The 15,505-nt window shown below is 50.6% G+C and overlaps 4 protein-coding genes across 4 annotated transcripts; 1 reads left to right on the top strand and 3 right to left on the bottom strand.

The window, feature by feature from the left end:
• Positions 1-2,607: 2,607 nt before the first annotated feature.
• On the top strand, positions 2,608-5,535 carry PV06_10162 (uncharacterized protein). Its single transcript, XM_016411684.1, has 2 exons — positions 2,608-4,218; positions 4,272-5,535. Exons 1-2 carry the CDS (start codon positions 3,393-3,395, stop codon positions 4,610-4,612), a joined length of 1,167 nt encoding a protein of 388 aa, XP_016257725.1. The 5' UTR covers positions 2,608-3,392; the 3' UTR covers positions 4,613-5,535.
• Positions 5,536-6,956: 1,421 nt separating this feature from the next.
• PV06_10161 (uncharacterized protein) lies at positions 6,957-10,640 on the bottom strand (the record flags this gene model as incomplete). Its single annotated transcript, XM_016411683.1, has 5 exons — positions 6,957-8,914; positions 10,069-10,254; positions 10,317-10,405; positions 10,458-10,501; positions 10,554-10,640. 5 exons carry the CDS (start codon positions 10,638-10,640, stop codon positions 7,206-7,208), a joined length of 2,115 nt encoding a protein of 704 aa, XP_016257724.1. The 3' UTR covers positions 6,957-7,205.
• Positions 10,641-11,178: 538 nt separating this feature from the next.
• On the bottom strand, positions 11,179-12,602 carry PV06_10160 (uncharacterized protein). Its single transcript, XM_016411682.1, has 3 exons — positions 12,271-12,602; positions 12,076-12,217; positions 11,179-12,014 (listed from the first exon to the last, which is right to left on the bottom strand). Exons 1-3 carry the CDS (start codon positions 12,337-12,339, stop codon positions 11,398-11,400), a joined length of 828 nt encoding a protein of 275 aa, XP_016257723.1. The 5' UTR covers positions 12,340-12,602; the 3' UTR covers positions 11,179-11,397.
• Positions 12,603-13,639: 1,037 nt separating this feature from the next.
• On the bottom strand, positions 13,640-14,903 carry PV06_10159 (replication factor C subunit 4). Its single transcript, XM_016411681.1, has 4 exons — positions 14,800-14,903; positions 14,427-14,747; positions 13,951-14,373; positions 13,640-13,871 (listed from the first exon to the last, which is right to left on the bottom strand). Exons 1-4 carry the CDS (start codon positions 14,889-14,891, stop codon positions 13,649-13,651), a joined length of 1,059 nt encoding a protein of 352 aa, XP_016257722.1. The 5' UTR covers positions 14,892-14,903; the 3' UTR covers positions 13,640-13,648.
• Positions 14,904-15,505: the final 602 nt, after the last annotated feature.

Raw genomic sequence — 15,505 nt, 5'->3', positions numbered from 1 at the left:
CCTGGATGTCATCTGGTTTTCCCCGGCGACGCATACTAGGCACATGAAATTGACCACAGGACACATCTTTGATACTGCCACATGGTCAGCATGTTATAGGATGCTGCATACGTCGCGCACAATACTCGGACTTAAATCGCACGACAAGCAGCTGAAGAAGATTCAAGTGCTATACTATTGTGCCAGCACAATGACAACAAAGCTTGCAAAGGCAGCAGATTAGCAAATGCCATTACAGGATATTATGCTCCGTACCCTGTACAGCAACTCGTACTATGCTTCAAGAACCGATCTATATTACAAAACCACGCTACAGGACATGTGGTTCGTTTCACCATCGACGGTCAGAGCCTATAGAGCTTGTCTAAAATCCTCGAGGCGGGAGATCAAACAATCTACACGCTGAAACGCGCTGTCAAGCCACATTAGAAACGAAGGACGTGCAGGGATATTCAACGCTAGGGGAAGCGCGTCATCAACCTCGTCTCGTCTAATGTCGGTCGGGTGGTTCTGGTGTGGTACGTTAGTTGGCACCAGTGCGACAACCCTGGACTGGGCGTAAACAACAGAGACTGAGAATTGCCAGGGAGAAAGAATATCGAGATGGGCTACGGGGCTTCTGTAATCTTACGATCTGACAACCTCATGGTTTTCCGCCCGGTCCTACCGAGGCTAGAGGGCGAACAAGACCAGGTGTGAAACAAACCAAGCTGCAGCAGTCCTTGTTTCCACTTCGCAGCCGTTGCACCGTGATTTTGACGCATCTGAGATTGTGCCAACGTCGTCATTGGTGCAAGGGGTCAAGGGTACTTCGAGCCGCGGGCCAACGAACAAACATAGGATGTCCGATGGGTTGGACCAAAAGCAGGTCACAATCGAGAGGCGTCCAGGCAAGAAGACATGATCAACGACAGTTATGTTTGACGGCAGTGTACTGTACAGATCACAGGTCAGACGACACAGGCTAAGCTCGGGGTCGGTGTCCAACCGTCGCGCAGGTTTAATTAGCGAGACGGTGACAGCTCCCCAGATCTTTGGGACGATGCAGTAAGCCTTCCATCCGACTGGTTCGGTTGGACAAGGCTTCTAATAAGAGACGTGAGGCACAGCCCATGGCCCAAGCCCCAGGAGGAATACCCAGAACCCTAGATGAGGGAGAATGCGGCAGTCGTATCTACCTTGATTGACCTCAAACTACCTAGCCACAACGAGTTCTGACAATCCAGAGAACAGATCGCTAATGCTACACAAGTTGGTTGGTTGTGTCTTCTCATGCTGAGACTCCGTTTTGACATGTCCAAATGAAACGAACAAACGAATAACTATTCATATACGGAGTACAAACGACTAGGTAGACATCCTGAGGCGGCTCGACGTGGTGGACACCAGATCCTATGGTCCGAGCATGCATTCGAATACAGTCGAGCCATGAGCAGATGACCTGTTAGTGACTTATTACATCCGTACGTTATCATTGCACTCGTTCACCCTTACACGAGATGATGCATGATTGGTACTTGACATGTGTCACCTAGCCAGGACCCTAAAATTGAGTGGAAGGACTGCGATGAAGCAAGACTCGCAAGACATGGTTGTGACCGAAGCAAGACTCACCAACACAGAAGGGGATATTGCAGACCGCAGAGAACACACCACTCCCGGCGCGGACTTTGAAGTCGTCGGATGATGACCGGTTTCCATCCTAGGCGCATCGGTCCCTTCTCCAGGCATACTCTGAGGAGCGATCGGCCAGCAAAGGCAGCCAATCCTGATGCCGCTGCGTGCTCCTTTGGGGCGCCCGGGAGCTAAGCAAGGACTTCCTCGACCGCTAGGCCTTAACTGAGGAAGAATGACCTCTAGTGAGCTTCCCCCCCTGCTCAGGCGCCACACTCTAAATTTCGCCTGCAACACCGGCAGATGGTGGGCTGCCAGGCTCCAAATGCAAGCCTTGTCGGACCAGTGAGTTAGTGTGCAGTAGGAAGTGATTCTGCGAACTCTGGATAGCCTATAATGACGGCCCACAACCGGGGATCTGACCAGATGGCCATGCCCTTGTTGCCCGCTTTTTTCAAGGAAAGCCTCCGTTGTCTTACGAGCCCAGCTCCGCTTGAATTGAAGGGATCAAGGCCGGAGCAGGTCCAAGCAGGTCAAAGCCAGGTCAGCCATTTCTCCTCCCATGAACCATGCGCAGGCGGCAGAACGCGCCCTTGAAGACCCTACACCACACGATGGATCTCCCTCTGAGAGAGTTGCGCAAGTTCGTGTCCAGAACCATCTCCGGCAGGCTGTCCAGTGGATGACACGTCCCCTCCCTTCTCCCTCTACGAGAGAATCCGTATGGCACAGTCCTGTCTGTGGCGCTGTTCCACTCGTCAAGACCTTTTCCCTTCCGCTGGCTGGCACACACTCTGCGTCTACTCTAGTTATACACTCACACAGAGAGGAGTCAATCTTGACATACCAGGTACCTGCGACCCATTATTCGGTCGACTGCCATGTTGTATCGACGCCATTCCCCATCAAGTTGTTCCCTGTCAAAAAGTCCTGCCGTGGGCTCTTGCGTTGTGTGCGCATTTGGCAATTCCCACCTGCCACTGCATCTGCATCCTTAGGCCTCTTTGTATACGTTCTTCCCTCCCTCAAATCTCAAGGTAACTTGCCTGCATCTTCTCTCCTTCCTTTTTGCCAACCAAACGCTCCTTTGACTTTCCTTCGTACGATCTTTTTCCCTCTTAATACATACTTGGTCCTTTGCATCGCCATCTCGCGCCCGGTCCAAAACCTCGCACCTCGCCCCACCCTCCTCGGCCGCACGTTTCATGCTCTGCGAGTTGGGCAGAAGTGGTTTTCCAAATTGGTGACTGGGCGTACGTTCCTAGACTTGGGCCTGGACGTATCGACAAGGCATTGACAGCGGGCGGAGTGGTCTTTTTTTTTCTGAATATCTGCATATCTATCACCAATACTTGCCACGGCCATCCGCCACGTCACTCCAACACTGCCCGACTGCGGCAATTGCGATCTATCCTGCCAGAACTCTCAGACTCATTGGCGCAAGATTGTCCGATCGAGTCACTAACCCGGTTTCTCATTGTCGGATCGAAGGCGTGGTGCTGGGTGGCTGCAGTCTGCGGCATATTATAGTCACTGGGCCGGCCGTTGACGATCGACACTCCACATTGAACACTACCCTCTAGCCTCGGCGGCATACCTCACAGCAGTTGTGCTTGGTTGCATGAGGAGACATAAATTGTCTATTGTCAAAGGGTGGCAACCAGAGGAAAAGGAGGGTACTATCCCGTTGGCCGCAATATATCGCACTACGGTTTGCGCGGAGGCTTGCTCATCAATTCATCACCCTGGCGCCGAACACACGAGTTGTCTTTCCTTAAATGGACGGCAATGACCGTCGACGTACGCAGTATGGACCACCATACCAAACACCAACTCAGCCACTGCCATTACCAGGCCAGCCTATGGGACCTCCGTCTAGTGATCGGTATGCGCAAACAGCCACCCCTACTAGGAGTGACACGGGCTCATCTGCATTGACGCCTCGACCATATGTCCCAAGTTATCAGGGCTACGGATTCCCCGAGCAACAGTATGGCGCTCCGCAGATGCAGGGCAGTAGTCCGATGCAAGGCGTCCAAATGCAGTACTCGCCCGCTTACGTTCAAGAGGCGTCCAGACAAGCATCAGTCACTCCTTCGCCTTCGCAACAACAGCAGCAACAGCAGCAATATGGACAGTTTGCGCAGGGCACCATGCTTCGTCCTGTTGGCGGGCAGTCCATGTATGACAACATTCCATATTCGCAACGGCAGGCGCTTGAGGTTATGGCGAGCCAATTTGCGGTACCGCAGTATATGCCCCAGGGAGATCAGGCAGCGCTGGCAGGAGTTGGGCCTAGTTCGTCACAGTATCTGACGACACAGGCAGAACAAAGCATATATGGCACTGTACCAACAACGCGTGCTCCGGTTCCCTCAACCTACCCAGGCGGTCAGGTTGAATTCCCCCAGGTCCCGCAGCGACAACGGTCCGAAAGTGACGCGCCTCGGGACAGTAAGCACGAGGTGCTGCAAGAGAGTCTGCGAGAATATAGACAGGGGGTCAGAAGCATTTTCGACCTCATCATCGCAGGTAGAGTGATTGAAGCAAGCGAGAAAATCCTCGCCGCCACGCGTTGGCTAGTGAACTCTGTGGACGCCCTCGGTGAGTCTTCTACTGCTCTGTCTGTATACGATGATTTACTTATATTGGTATAGGACTGCATCATGACGACGAAGCCAGTCACTCGGATCGAATCGAGCTGTGGACAGAGCTAAATCTCTGCTGGGAAGCCCTTGGTCAAAAGCAGAAAGAACTCACAGAAGAGGCAGTGCGAACAACTAGGCTTTCTGAGAACATGCTCTCTAGCGAGAAGATGACAAATTTGGTCGACGAGCTCATCGATTTGTGTGATCAGATTGAACAATATGGATTGGTCGACTTCGAGATGGGTATTTGGGAAGAACAAATCACTCACATCTTCACGGTCTGCTTGGATCTTCTCCCTGGCGGTGGTACCACGGGTCAATCTGATCGACAACAAGCTGGCTCGAGTTGATCAAACAAAGGCTCGCAAATGAGTCGGTGGAACAACGACCTTCTGCAATTTTATGAGAATACGACATGATCATATTAATTACCACCTTCGGACTCTCTCTTTTGTTGGCACAACCTCTTTTATTTGCCACTGGGATGACTTTTTAACACCTTTTACTGCATGATCTATGATTTGTATGAGTACGAGCACCACGCTTTTCAAATCACCACGATTGTATGATTACGAAAATGTTCGGGATGGGATAAGTTGCCAGGAAGGGAGAAGAAAGATTCCATGGCTGTGTCCGATTTACAACCAAAGTTTGGCATGTCGAGGATAGACGTGCGAGAAAATGGGTGGTCAGCTTGAATATTTTCACTTCAGTTTCTCTTGTTTTTTTTGTTCTGCATTTTTGTTCTTGTTGTATTACTCTCTCTTGGGATGCCATCTCTTCTCTCATGTTTTTCTTTTTTTTTTATAGAGCGGATGCATGTATTGTATCATTGTTTTGCAAAGTTGTGCTGTATTCGTACGAGTTGAACCACCGAAGGCTTTACCGCACGTCTTCAGTTTCTGTCACCCTTTTTTTCATTGACTAGCTCGAATGTTGTTTTCATTCTTTAGCGGCAGTGCTCGTGGGCAAGCGATGATGATGATGGGAAAATGAGATGGGCAGGCAAGGCTCGGACTGATTTCGATCTGTCAATTCTGAGATGGGGGAATGTCAGCAAATGGGCAGTACCGGGTACTTGTTCTCATTTGTGCCTTGTTTCTTCTTCTCTGCCATTTCCGAAAAAAGAAAACCGAGTGTGATGTGTCTGGTGTGTGTTGTCAACAAGGGGGAAAGGGGGAGGAGAAAGGAGATGCCTCCCCCTCTGACGTCTGACTTGGAATGGATTATTATACAATACAGGATGGAGTAACGAGGTATATCCTAGTGCGTGGCCAGTGGTAAATACAGAGTCAGGTAACCAACCTTGTACCTTGTGGTCAATTACCCTGGAATCTACTCCGTACCCAGGTACGAGTACCTCGTAAATGATCGGCACATCTGTGCGATCCGATGAACAACAAAGCACGGTACTTTTTTGGGTGGGCTCTGCCTGACGCTACTTCTTCCCTGCCTACATGGTTCCCCTGCGTATAGTAGTCACCGGGACCTTTGTTTATTGGACGATGCGGTCAGGTACGAATACGGAGTGGAAAAGGCAGAATCGAGAAATTGAAGAGTTTCAAAAATAGTAGTAGTAGAAGAAGAAGAAGAAGAAGAAGAAGAGAGGGAAAAAAAAGTCCCGTACATGACGTTACTCGAGGAGCATAACCAGGGTAATATTACCTTTGGACTTTTTTTTCTAACCCGACTACGGAGGTACAATATATATATATATATATATAGCTACTAGGTAGGTACCTATTTGAGGAAATTTACCTAATTTAGGTGATGATTGATTGATGATTGATTGATGATTGATGATGACACACAAAAGTATGGGTGGGGAGTCATGGATATACTTGTACGGAGTATACGAGGTTTACATTTTTAGTTACCTATCTACGGAGTATACCTTGAAGTTGATACTCCGTAACGTGTTGTATGTACGTACCCATATGTGTGTATGGAGTAATAACGTACGGAGTACCTACCTGACAGTAACTTACCCTAGGTTCCCAAAAAAAAAGGACACTGTTGTTTGAATTTCACCTACCTTGGGGGGGGGTTGTTTTCCAATTGAGAAAAGGAGGGGGGAGGAGAGAAATTCGTCCTTGCCTCCCTCGAGGAAAGAAAATGTTTTACAACTTCACTCGTCTCGTCTCCTCCTCCCCGCCCATCGTCGTCGACTGAACCAAAAACGAAAGAAATCTACACTACGGCCAACGTACATTTTTTGTACGCAAAAAAAAAGTAAAGAGTACCGAATTACCGAATACCTACCTACGGAACACCGCAAGGTAACTCGTTACTCGTACTCGTCAATGGTTCTCATTCCGATGGGCCATTAGGGTAATCATACTTTTGACCATGTTGATTGATTGATACTACCCAACTGACTACCTGACTTCTTTCTTAATCGGTACGAGTCTTTCAAAAGGCGCGACTCCGGTCTGGTAATCTTAGGTAGCCAAGGTAGAACTCTTGTATAGGTGGTACACTTCTTCTTCTTCTTCTTCTTCTTCTTCTTCTTCTGCCTCTTCCCAAACACGACAACCATCCCATATAAACCCATCGTAATGCAGCCAACTGCTTTGGAAAATCGGGTCCCCATCCATAGGTATCCATACCGATATCGCCCCCCCAATGTGTGGTATCAAAAACGCCATGCTGAAACGCTTTCAATGCGTACAAATCTACTCCTTGTATAGACAACAACAACAACAACAACAACAACAACAACAACAACAACAACAACAACAACAACAACAACAACAACAACAACAACAACAAGCTCCATCATACCATATCCAATATCTCTGGTGCCGACACAAATGAAATCAAGGTCGAGGATTTTTCAAATCCTTCATCAACAGAATAAAATGTCCCTGTGCCTGTCAAAAAGGAAACAAGGGACGGGAATCCAAGAAATGAGTTTTGACAATGTCGGCTTCTTCTTCTGTCTCAAGGAGACTTTGGACCGCCGTTTGTATCAGGAGCCTGTGCTGTCGGAGGTGGTTGTTGAGACTCGACATCTCCATCACCAACCACTCTTACTTGAGGATCGGGGATTTGAATGTCGATATTCATGTACCCTGTCCGTCGAAGCGGTATGATCTTCACTCCGTCTCTCGCACCGACTGTATGATTCCAGTCTTCTAGCCATTCTTCCAAACCCTTTAATTGACCCTTGAGACCGGTGGGTCGAAAGTCTTCCCAGAACCAACCAGTCATCAAGCCCATGAATCCATCAAACCAATTCCAAGCAGAAAAGGGATCGTACGCTTGGACCAAGGTTTGATTGATGTGCTCAATGACATAGCGGAACTCTTGCTCCTGCATCAGGGGGTCGAGAATCTCGGGATATATATTGGAAAATGTAGGAGCCAGATCGCCAAGAACCATCCAATCTCTTCGTATTCGAATGATCCGCGTGGCTTCGTATTCGGGGGAATTGATGGGAACATGAGGATTGAGATGTGGGAAACAAGGATGCGATATGCCCCATACAAGTTCCTCGCCGACGCTACCTTCTTCGACGCCGGGATAACCTGGGCCAGTCTCTTCCTCTTGTGAGCCACTGACGGGCGCAGTCCCGTCCGTGTTCGCCCGTGTAAAGCCCGCAGAGTGTATCGAGGCGGCAGACTGGGCTCGTCTCAGGGAGTGATGGGACGTGATGCGGCGTGGCGGCTGGAGGGGTTGATCGAGAGGGTTGACACCATAACTCTGGCCCAGAACCGAAGTACCCTGGTCTACCACATCTTTACGATCTCGAGTGCTGAACCTCGAGGGGAGTTGTGATCGTTGTTCGGGCTCTTTGATGCCATTGACCGCCCCTTGTTTTTCGAGATCAACCATCAGACCGATTCCTGGGGGAGAGGACGACGGCGGTTCTTGGACGTTGGCGGCGCGCTGGTGACCGTGAGGCAAGCCGACGCTGGTGCGGCTGCCCGCTGCCTGTGGTGCGAGGTGAGGGCTGTGTTCGACGATGGGATCGGTCGGGGAGTGCTGTCTCGAGCGACGTTGCTCGGGGAGGCTCAGGAGGGTATGGACTTCGCCAGAACCAATTTCCGCCGAGGACTGGTGTTGGTGGTTGTGCTGCAGCTCCTGAGGTTGCACTCGCACCTTGGTGGGTCGAGGAACGTGGTTGATGGGATTCAAGATGCGAGAGGTGGCAGATCGATGGTCTGGGGGGAGGACTTTCTTGTTGGTCGGTCGGGCTAGCAGAGCTTCGAGAAAAGATCTTCTCTGGCTCTGCGCCGTGGTGTGTGGACGTGACGGCGACAGGTCGAAGGGTGCGTGCTCGGTGACAGGCGGACGGGCCGCAGACGACGACGTCAACAATAACGGGTCTGGCCCTTGCGCTGCTGGCCGCCCTGGATCTGCCGCTGCCGCTGGAACCGGAGGGATTGGTCTGTCAAGCGAGGACGAGGTTATGGCCGGACGAGCATCTCTGACAGGCTGCTTTTCAAGCGCCCGCGGTGAAAGATGAGAGCGAGGGATGTTTGAGGCGTCCGTGATGGAGGAAGAATCGGCGGCAGAGATTTGTGGGAGGGATGGATTAGGGAGATTGGGAGACGCGGCCACGGTCGAATAGCAGCGCGCGCAGGCATAGAAGCACGACGACGGCCGAGGGAACGAGACGGCGCACTTGGTGTATGCAGGAACAAAATCTTATTATTCTTGTTCGTTGTCGACGTTCAGGTGTAGCAGCATTGATTCAAAGCAACGAGTTATTACTGCGTTCAATCACGAGTAGACGCACCTTGGAAGACTTTTCATCCTTCTCGCTTCCCGACAGGCTGACTTATCTCGTATTGTATGATTGCCCTTGTGCCACCACCCGTCGGAAACGAAGTTCGACTCGTCTGAGCCACTTCGCACCATCTACTTGTAGGGCGTAGTCAAGTATCGTCCCTTTCCCAATTCTAGCTGTTCGACGAGCATATCCCTTGCTGTGGTGACGTCTTCTCCCAATAGTGGTGCTGGGGTTGGGAGATGGGATGAACCAGCTTGTGGGAATTTTGGTGAGGCTTGTGTCCAAACACCCTTACCGGACACTCCGTATCAACTCGACTTCTTCCCACAATGCTGGTTCAGACGAGTTCCCCGGCGCCGCCATTGGCCTTTAGTGCCCACCATTTCGAAGCTTCCATGAACGAACGGCCAGCCTTGGAGCTTCACTTTGACTAAACAGGCAAAGTGATCAGAGGTCCAATTTAGGCCCACCCTCCCTTAGAGACGGCCATTGTAACAGATGAGCAATTGGAAACATGTTTCTATCTCCCAACATGTCGATTACGTAGAGACGGTTGCAAGCCTGTCAGTCACCGTCAAGTCTACAAGCACTGACAACCATGGTAAGTAAGCAAACTGCCCGTCACTTGTCCATTCCAGCGACGGGCATTCTTGATCACCCAAAAACACCCTTGCTTTCCTAGCCTCACTCTACTTCGACCAGGGTCTATTGGCGGCCTTGTCGGTGGGTCGATATGCTGGAATTCTTCCATCTCTCTTCTCCTTTTGGTCTGTATTTTAACAAAAATCATCTGCATCCCTGTCTTGATTTCGCTTCTTCGGTACCGACAATTACAACAATTCCTGTTGTGGATAGTCGTCGTTTTTTTTCACACCGCCTACTATAACACAAACAGCCAATTAAATGTGCTGGCCATCACAGCCACGAATGCTAGCGTCTTCTCTAAGGGAACACTGAGTCGAGTTGATCCGCTTGTTGACAAAGGTGACGGTGCCGTGATCGTAGATGAGGATGAGGACGAGATCGAGGTCACCGAGCTGGTTTGCGAGGTACCAGAAGAGGACTGACTGGAGACAGTCGTCGAGCTTGCGCTCGCGCCATTCGAGGTGATGACAGGAGGTAAGGACGATTGGGTAGGTATTGCTACCGTACTGAAGAGGAGATCGGAGGAAGAGATAGGAACAGTGGCCTCAGGACCAATCGTCAAAGGTACGTCGAATATGGCACACAGTTGTGCAACGACTGTAAAGGTATCTGGGAAAAGTCAGACCATTGCCAACACTCGTCTTCCTGATGATAGTCGGCAAAGTCCATACCTTGTTGGGCTGTGGCATTGCACGACGCAATGGTGCAGTTGTTCATCCGTTCGATATACATGTCATTTGCGCAGAGACATGGCCATTGACTGAGGGTCGAGTCAGGACATGAAGTGCGACCTCGAAAGTTTCTTCTCTTACCTTTGAGAACAATTGGTGCCGTTGACGTTTGCAATGCAGGTCAACTAGATCCCGCTCAGCTCAAGCATTAAGATTTTTTCTCGGGAACACACTTACGGCACATTGATCAACGTCTGCTTGAGCGGTTGCTTGATTGGCAAACCAGAGGCAGAGTGTCGCAAGAAGGAGAGGGAGGTCAACCATTTCGAAAGATGTGATGGTGTCTGGGATGATGGGGGAAACCGGATCAGGATGAACAGGAGTTGAAAGACAATCGTATCGATGTTAAGTCGGGTATCTCAGGACGGTATTAGGACGATGAAGTTATAGATTCCAGCCACCAGCGACGGGTTCGTCGTCAAACAGGCAACATTCAATTCATTGGTGGCTACTGCCTTATCCTCACCGTGTTGTAAGAACCTGGCGCTTTATAGTATTGCATGAAGATTTCCTTCTTCGACTCCTTCCGCGCTGAACATAACTTGCGAGACGACTATGTGTTATGGTAGCCGGCCGATATCAATTCAAAGGTCTTTTGATAGAAGGTGTTGCAGTGTCGAACCAAACTTGGTTGCCTGTGAAGCTGCACTGTTCAAATAACTCACTACGTCGCGTGACCTGGGGCAAAGCTTGGCGTTTGTTTACAGTATGACGTTGTACCCGCTACGAGAGTGTGGATAACTATAGGCGCAATTGAGTCTGAGAGCTAACTTTGAACAGCACAGGATTGAGAAGAACATATCTCATTTTTAATCGAGCAGACGGCGTAGGATAAAGGCCAGGTCAGATTCTAACTCCATTACAATCAATAGCAATACAATTTCAATTCATCGTGAAATCAGTCGTCATACTCGTGGTTTGAGTGTTTCCCATCTCGCTGAAGCGCCATTATGCAAAGTTATCATCACATGCTTCCCACATGATTAGCAAATCTCGTCCACCTCACATTACTGAAAATTTATCACAGAGCAATCATCGTGACAAATATGGCAGCAACGAGGGCACCGCAGGCGCCGAGACCACGGACCGAAGCAGCACCGCTGTCCGAGCTACCAGTCGTGGTGGCAGCTGCGACGGCTTGGATACCAAAGGTGGTGCCAGTGATGACTTGGGTAGAGCCGCCGGTGGTGACCGTGGTGGTGATGGTGGCTGGCACGGGAGAAGCAGTGGTCGAGCTGCAGCCAGACCAGGTACCGGTCCAGGAAGAGAACGGTCCCCAGCCAGCGGTCCAGGTAGTCCATGCATCGCAGTTGATGCCGCTGGCCTTGGTGCCCCATGGTCCGCCAAAGGGACCTCCTGGACCACCGTGACCACCATGACCTCCCCACATACCGGGACCACCCCATCCACCTTGGCCGTTCCAGCCACTCGGAGCCGAAGGGAGACCAGTCGAGCAAGCAGAGATCCAGCTAGACCATTGACCAGAGTTCCAGTTGCCACCAGGTCCAAAGCCAGGGCCGGCAGTGATCTGAGAAGGCCAGGCAGAGCCACCAGAAGTTGCACTGAAGGTGGCCTCTTGCGAAGCGGTGACAGTCGCACCAGCATTGGCGCAAAGTTGTGCAACGGCACCGAAGATGGCTAGAAGTATCGTGTCAATCTTGTGTGCATTTTCTGGGAAAGACACCCATCGTGTGCTCACCTTCTTGGTCGGTTTGGTTTGTGCACGAGGTAGCGACACAAGTGTTTAATTGAGAGATGGCGGTTTGGTTGGAGCAGAGACAGTTCCAGCCACTCTTAGTGTCACAGCCGGTGCCATCCCAGCTGCCCATACAGTCAGACCACTGTCGCAGCGGTCAGTAAGTTAGAGTCACGCAAGGAGCAAAGCGGCACTCACGGAACATGAGGGAAGCCATGCCAAAGACGATGAGGCGAAGAGAGCCGCAGCCAATGCGAAGGACTTCATATTGATGTGTTGTTGTAGAAGGAGGAACGGAGGATAGGAGAATTTCTCAGGAAGTGGTAGGTCAATGCTTTGTACGGGAAAGGTACTTGGCCAGGAGTGTTGGATGGGCTGGACTCTTTGGTAAATAGTCTGGGGATGGAGTAGAAGCTTCAAGGGGCAAGAAGAAGAGGCAGGAACAGGAAAGATATAGTTTTGAACCCCACGGCAACGATAAGGCGAGCAATGATTCGGTTGTCAAGTTGTCACTGTGTGCAACACAGCCTTGTCGGGGCGATGGCTGAAGACAAACGTCGCCCAAGTTAGAAACTGTGCGGCCCGTGATGACAGCGACACGACGGACAGTCGGAGGGAACGCGTCATACTAACCACGGGAGGATTTAATTGTTTGCTTGGAAATGTCCGAATGGGCATAGCGAGGGGCTGGGGATTTTCAACAGCTGCGCCCGGGTTGGCTTAGGGGAGCCGGGGGACCATCGACTGGCTTGCTTAGGCACTCTTGGTTGTCCGATGAACTACGGTCGCTGCCCAATCGGCGACCTCAGGGCGCCCGAAACCTTCACTTATTGGCAGCTATTATCGGACTTGGAAATTCAGGTGCAGCGCCCCTGTTCATCAGCCTCAAAGATTGACACTGTTCACTCCTTGCAATCATGTAGTTTGTATCAGCCATCATAGTTCATCTACTAGGAGTTAAGGTACAGAGATACGGAGTACGGGTCGAGCCTCAATGGCCCTTGTTTTCAGGGGAGAGAAATCGTGAATGGCTTTTGCGCAAACGGGCGCTTGCAAGGTCGACGTAAACCACCACAATAGTCGTGTCCTGTCGCCAAGGATGCGCCTTCGTATTGCAATTCCAGCTGGTTCGTTACGTGGCTTCAATGCCACCCTCTGACCCCATGATCAAAAAAAAACGACGATCGAACTGGAATCCTTTCCCAGGACAACGATGTGTATTGTCGCAAGCACTGGCGTATACAGCAGTCCGTAGAGTCATCAAAGGCCATAGTCGTCGTCATTCATTATCCGGGTGGTGTGGGATCACGCAAGCCCCATCAGATCCAGCCCTATGTGCATCGTTTGCTTCAAGTCGGGGCAGTCGGCGAAATAGCTCCGGGTATAAGACGCAGTTGGAGCCATCGAGTTGGACCCCAAAGTCTCGGCACGGCCATGCGGCTTTCAGCGCACTGGATCCTCACTTGCAATGTCCGCTTCAATACGGAGTATCACCCCCCCCCAACATAGATTTGTACGATACGGATAGGTTAGCGTACGATTCGAACGGACTTGGTACTTCTGAACCGCTTTGTCGTCAAGCCGGAGGGTCAAATAATTCTGGTTTCATGTTGATTCGGCATAGCTTCGCCAAACAACCACTGAGTTGCAGGAAGGATTGGACTCCCTCTAGTATTCGCATATGTGTGAAGCCAATCTCCTTGATGAATTCGAGTTTCGAATGCTCCGACAGTGTGGGAATAGTCTTAGTCACCCGGAACATAGTGCTTATTATGTCGTGCGAAGAGTACCCGAGATCCCTAAATACGTGTTGTTCTTTGGTGAGTAGACGCATTCATCAATCAAGGACCGACAAAATCTCGACACCGCTCGACTTACCATAACTCTTTCAGCGTATCAACTGCACTGTCGATCTTGCCTTCCCAGCATGCCTTGACCATGGCCTGTACTTTGACTGGATGTGGACTGTCCACAACACGAAAGACGTTGTCCCCGCTGACGAAGCCAAACCCGGCCCAGGTACTCTGCAGGTTATTGATGGCTTGGCGCATGTCGCCCTCTGCACTGAAGACGAGTGCCGCCAGGCCATCCTCGGAGTATTCTACCTTTTCTGCTTCGATGATCTGTAACAGGCGTTGCACCACTTGCGCGTCCGTGAGTCGTGAATATCGTAGGATTGCACATCTCGATTGCAAGGGCTCGATGATTTTGTTGGACTGGTTGCAAGCAAATGCGAACCGGGTCGTGTTGGAGTATATCTCCATGGTCCTTCGCAGGGCTTGTTGCGCTCCGGCCGTCATGCTATACGCATCCTTGTTAGACCTGTGCAAATATGAAGGCTTCGCCACCCATACCTGTCTGCTTCATCTAAAATGACCAATTTATGTCGCCCGGGAGGCAACGTCACCTTCTTCTGTGCGAATCCTTTGATCCTGTTTCTGACCACATCGATACCTCTTTCGTCGCTTGCATTGAGCTCAAGCACGGCTTCTTTGTATGCGTTACCCAGCAGGGTGCGGGCGAGGCAGAGGACAGAGGTGGTTTTTCCGATTCCAGGCATCCCAGAGATAATGACATGAGGCATGTTGCCATCCTTTGCGATAATCTTCAAACGTTCGATCGTCTCTGTGTTGCCAACAACATCGTCGAGATATACAGGTCTGTATTTTTCTACCCTAAACACTGCATTAGAATGGCTTGTTTTGTTTGGATGAAGATCGAACACACCATGGCAATTCGTATTCCGGGGAAGTCGCAGTATTGCCAGCATTGAGAGCTTTCCGGGCTCCTGCCGATGATGATTCTGGTTGTCCAGACATCTTAGCGGTTTCAGATATGTTGTGATGTTGCGAAGACCGCAGTGTATGTTTTTGGCCGCAGTCGCGTCTCGAAGTCCATTACACGCGTTGAGTGAAAGCTTGGCAGTACAAGCAACGGTCGGCAACGCTCACGAAAGCGGTGCCGCTTTTAAGACGACCTACTGGCGACTCATTCTCTTCTCACTTTCTTACCACAGTCCTACTCGCCTTCTAACACCCATCGTCGTAGGGACGGGTTGATATCTCCTACAGTCTCCCTGGTACGCCTCGTCGTAAGATGAGTTCTATGATTGGCAACAATCAGTGTAATTCCATTTTCAGGTCCATGTGAAGGGGTCTTGATTTTTAGACATAAGGTCCGCTTCCTTCTCTCTCGTCGCTTCGCCGACCCTGGGTATTAAATGTCGTCCATCTCTCCTCTGAGCGTACGGAATACAAGCTACACTCTTCACTTTCGAATTCTGCAGCCTACATACAGCGGTCCAATGTACCCCATTCGTATGATGCGTTGGGTTCTTGCACACTATCTCGCCATCCATCAGTCGCCGGTTTTTGGTGTACACGCCATCGATTGTCAAAGTTTTGTTTCGCCTAAGCGACTGTAGAGGGTATCT

This window comes from Exophiala oligosperma (genome assembly GCF_000835515.1).
Source record: "Exophiala oligosperma strain CBS 72588 unplaced genomic scaffold supercont1.12, whole genome shotgun sequence".
NCBI lineage: Eukaryota > Fungi > Ascomycota > Eurotiomycetes > Chaetothyriales > Herpotrichiellaceae > Exophiala > Exophiala oligosperma.
The sequence above is the reverse complement of the archived record's forward strand: the minus strand, read 5'-3'. Positions and strand labels throughout refer to the sequence as shown.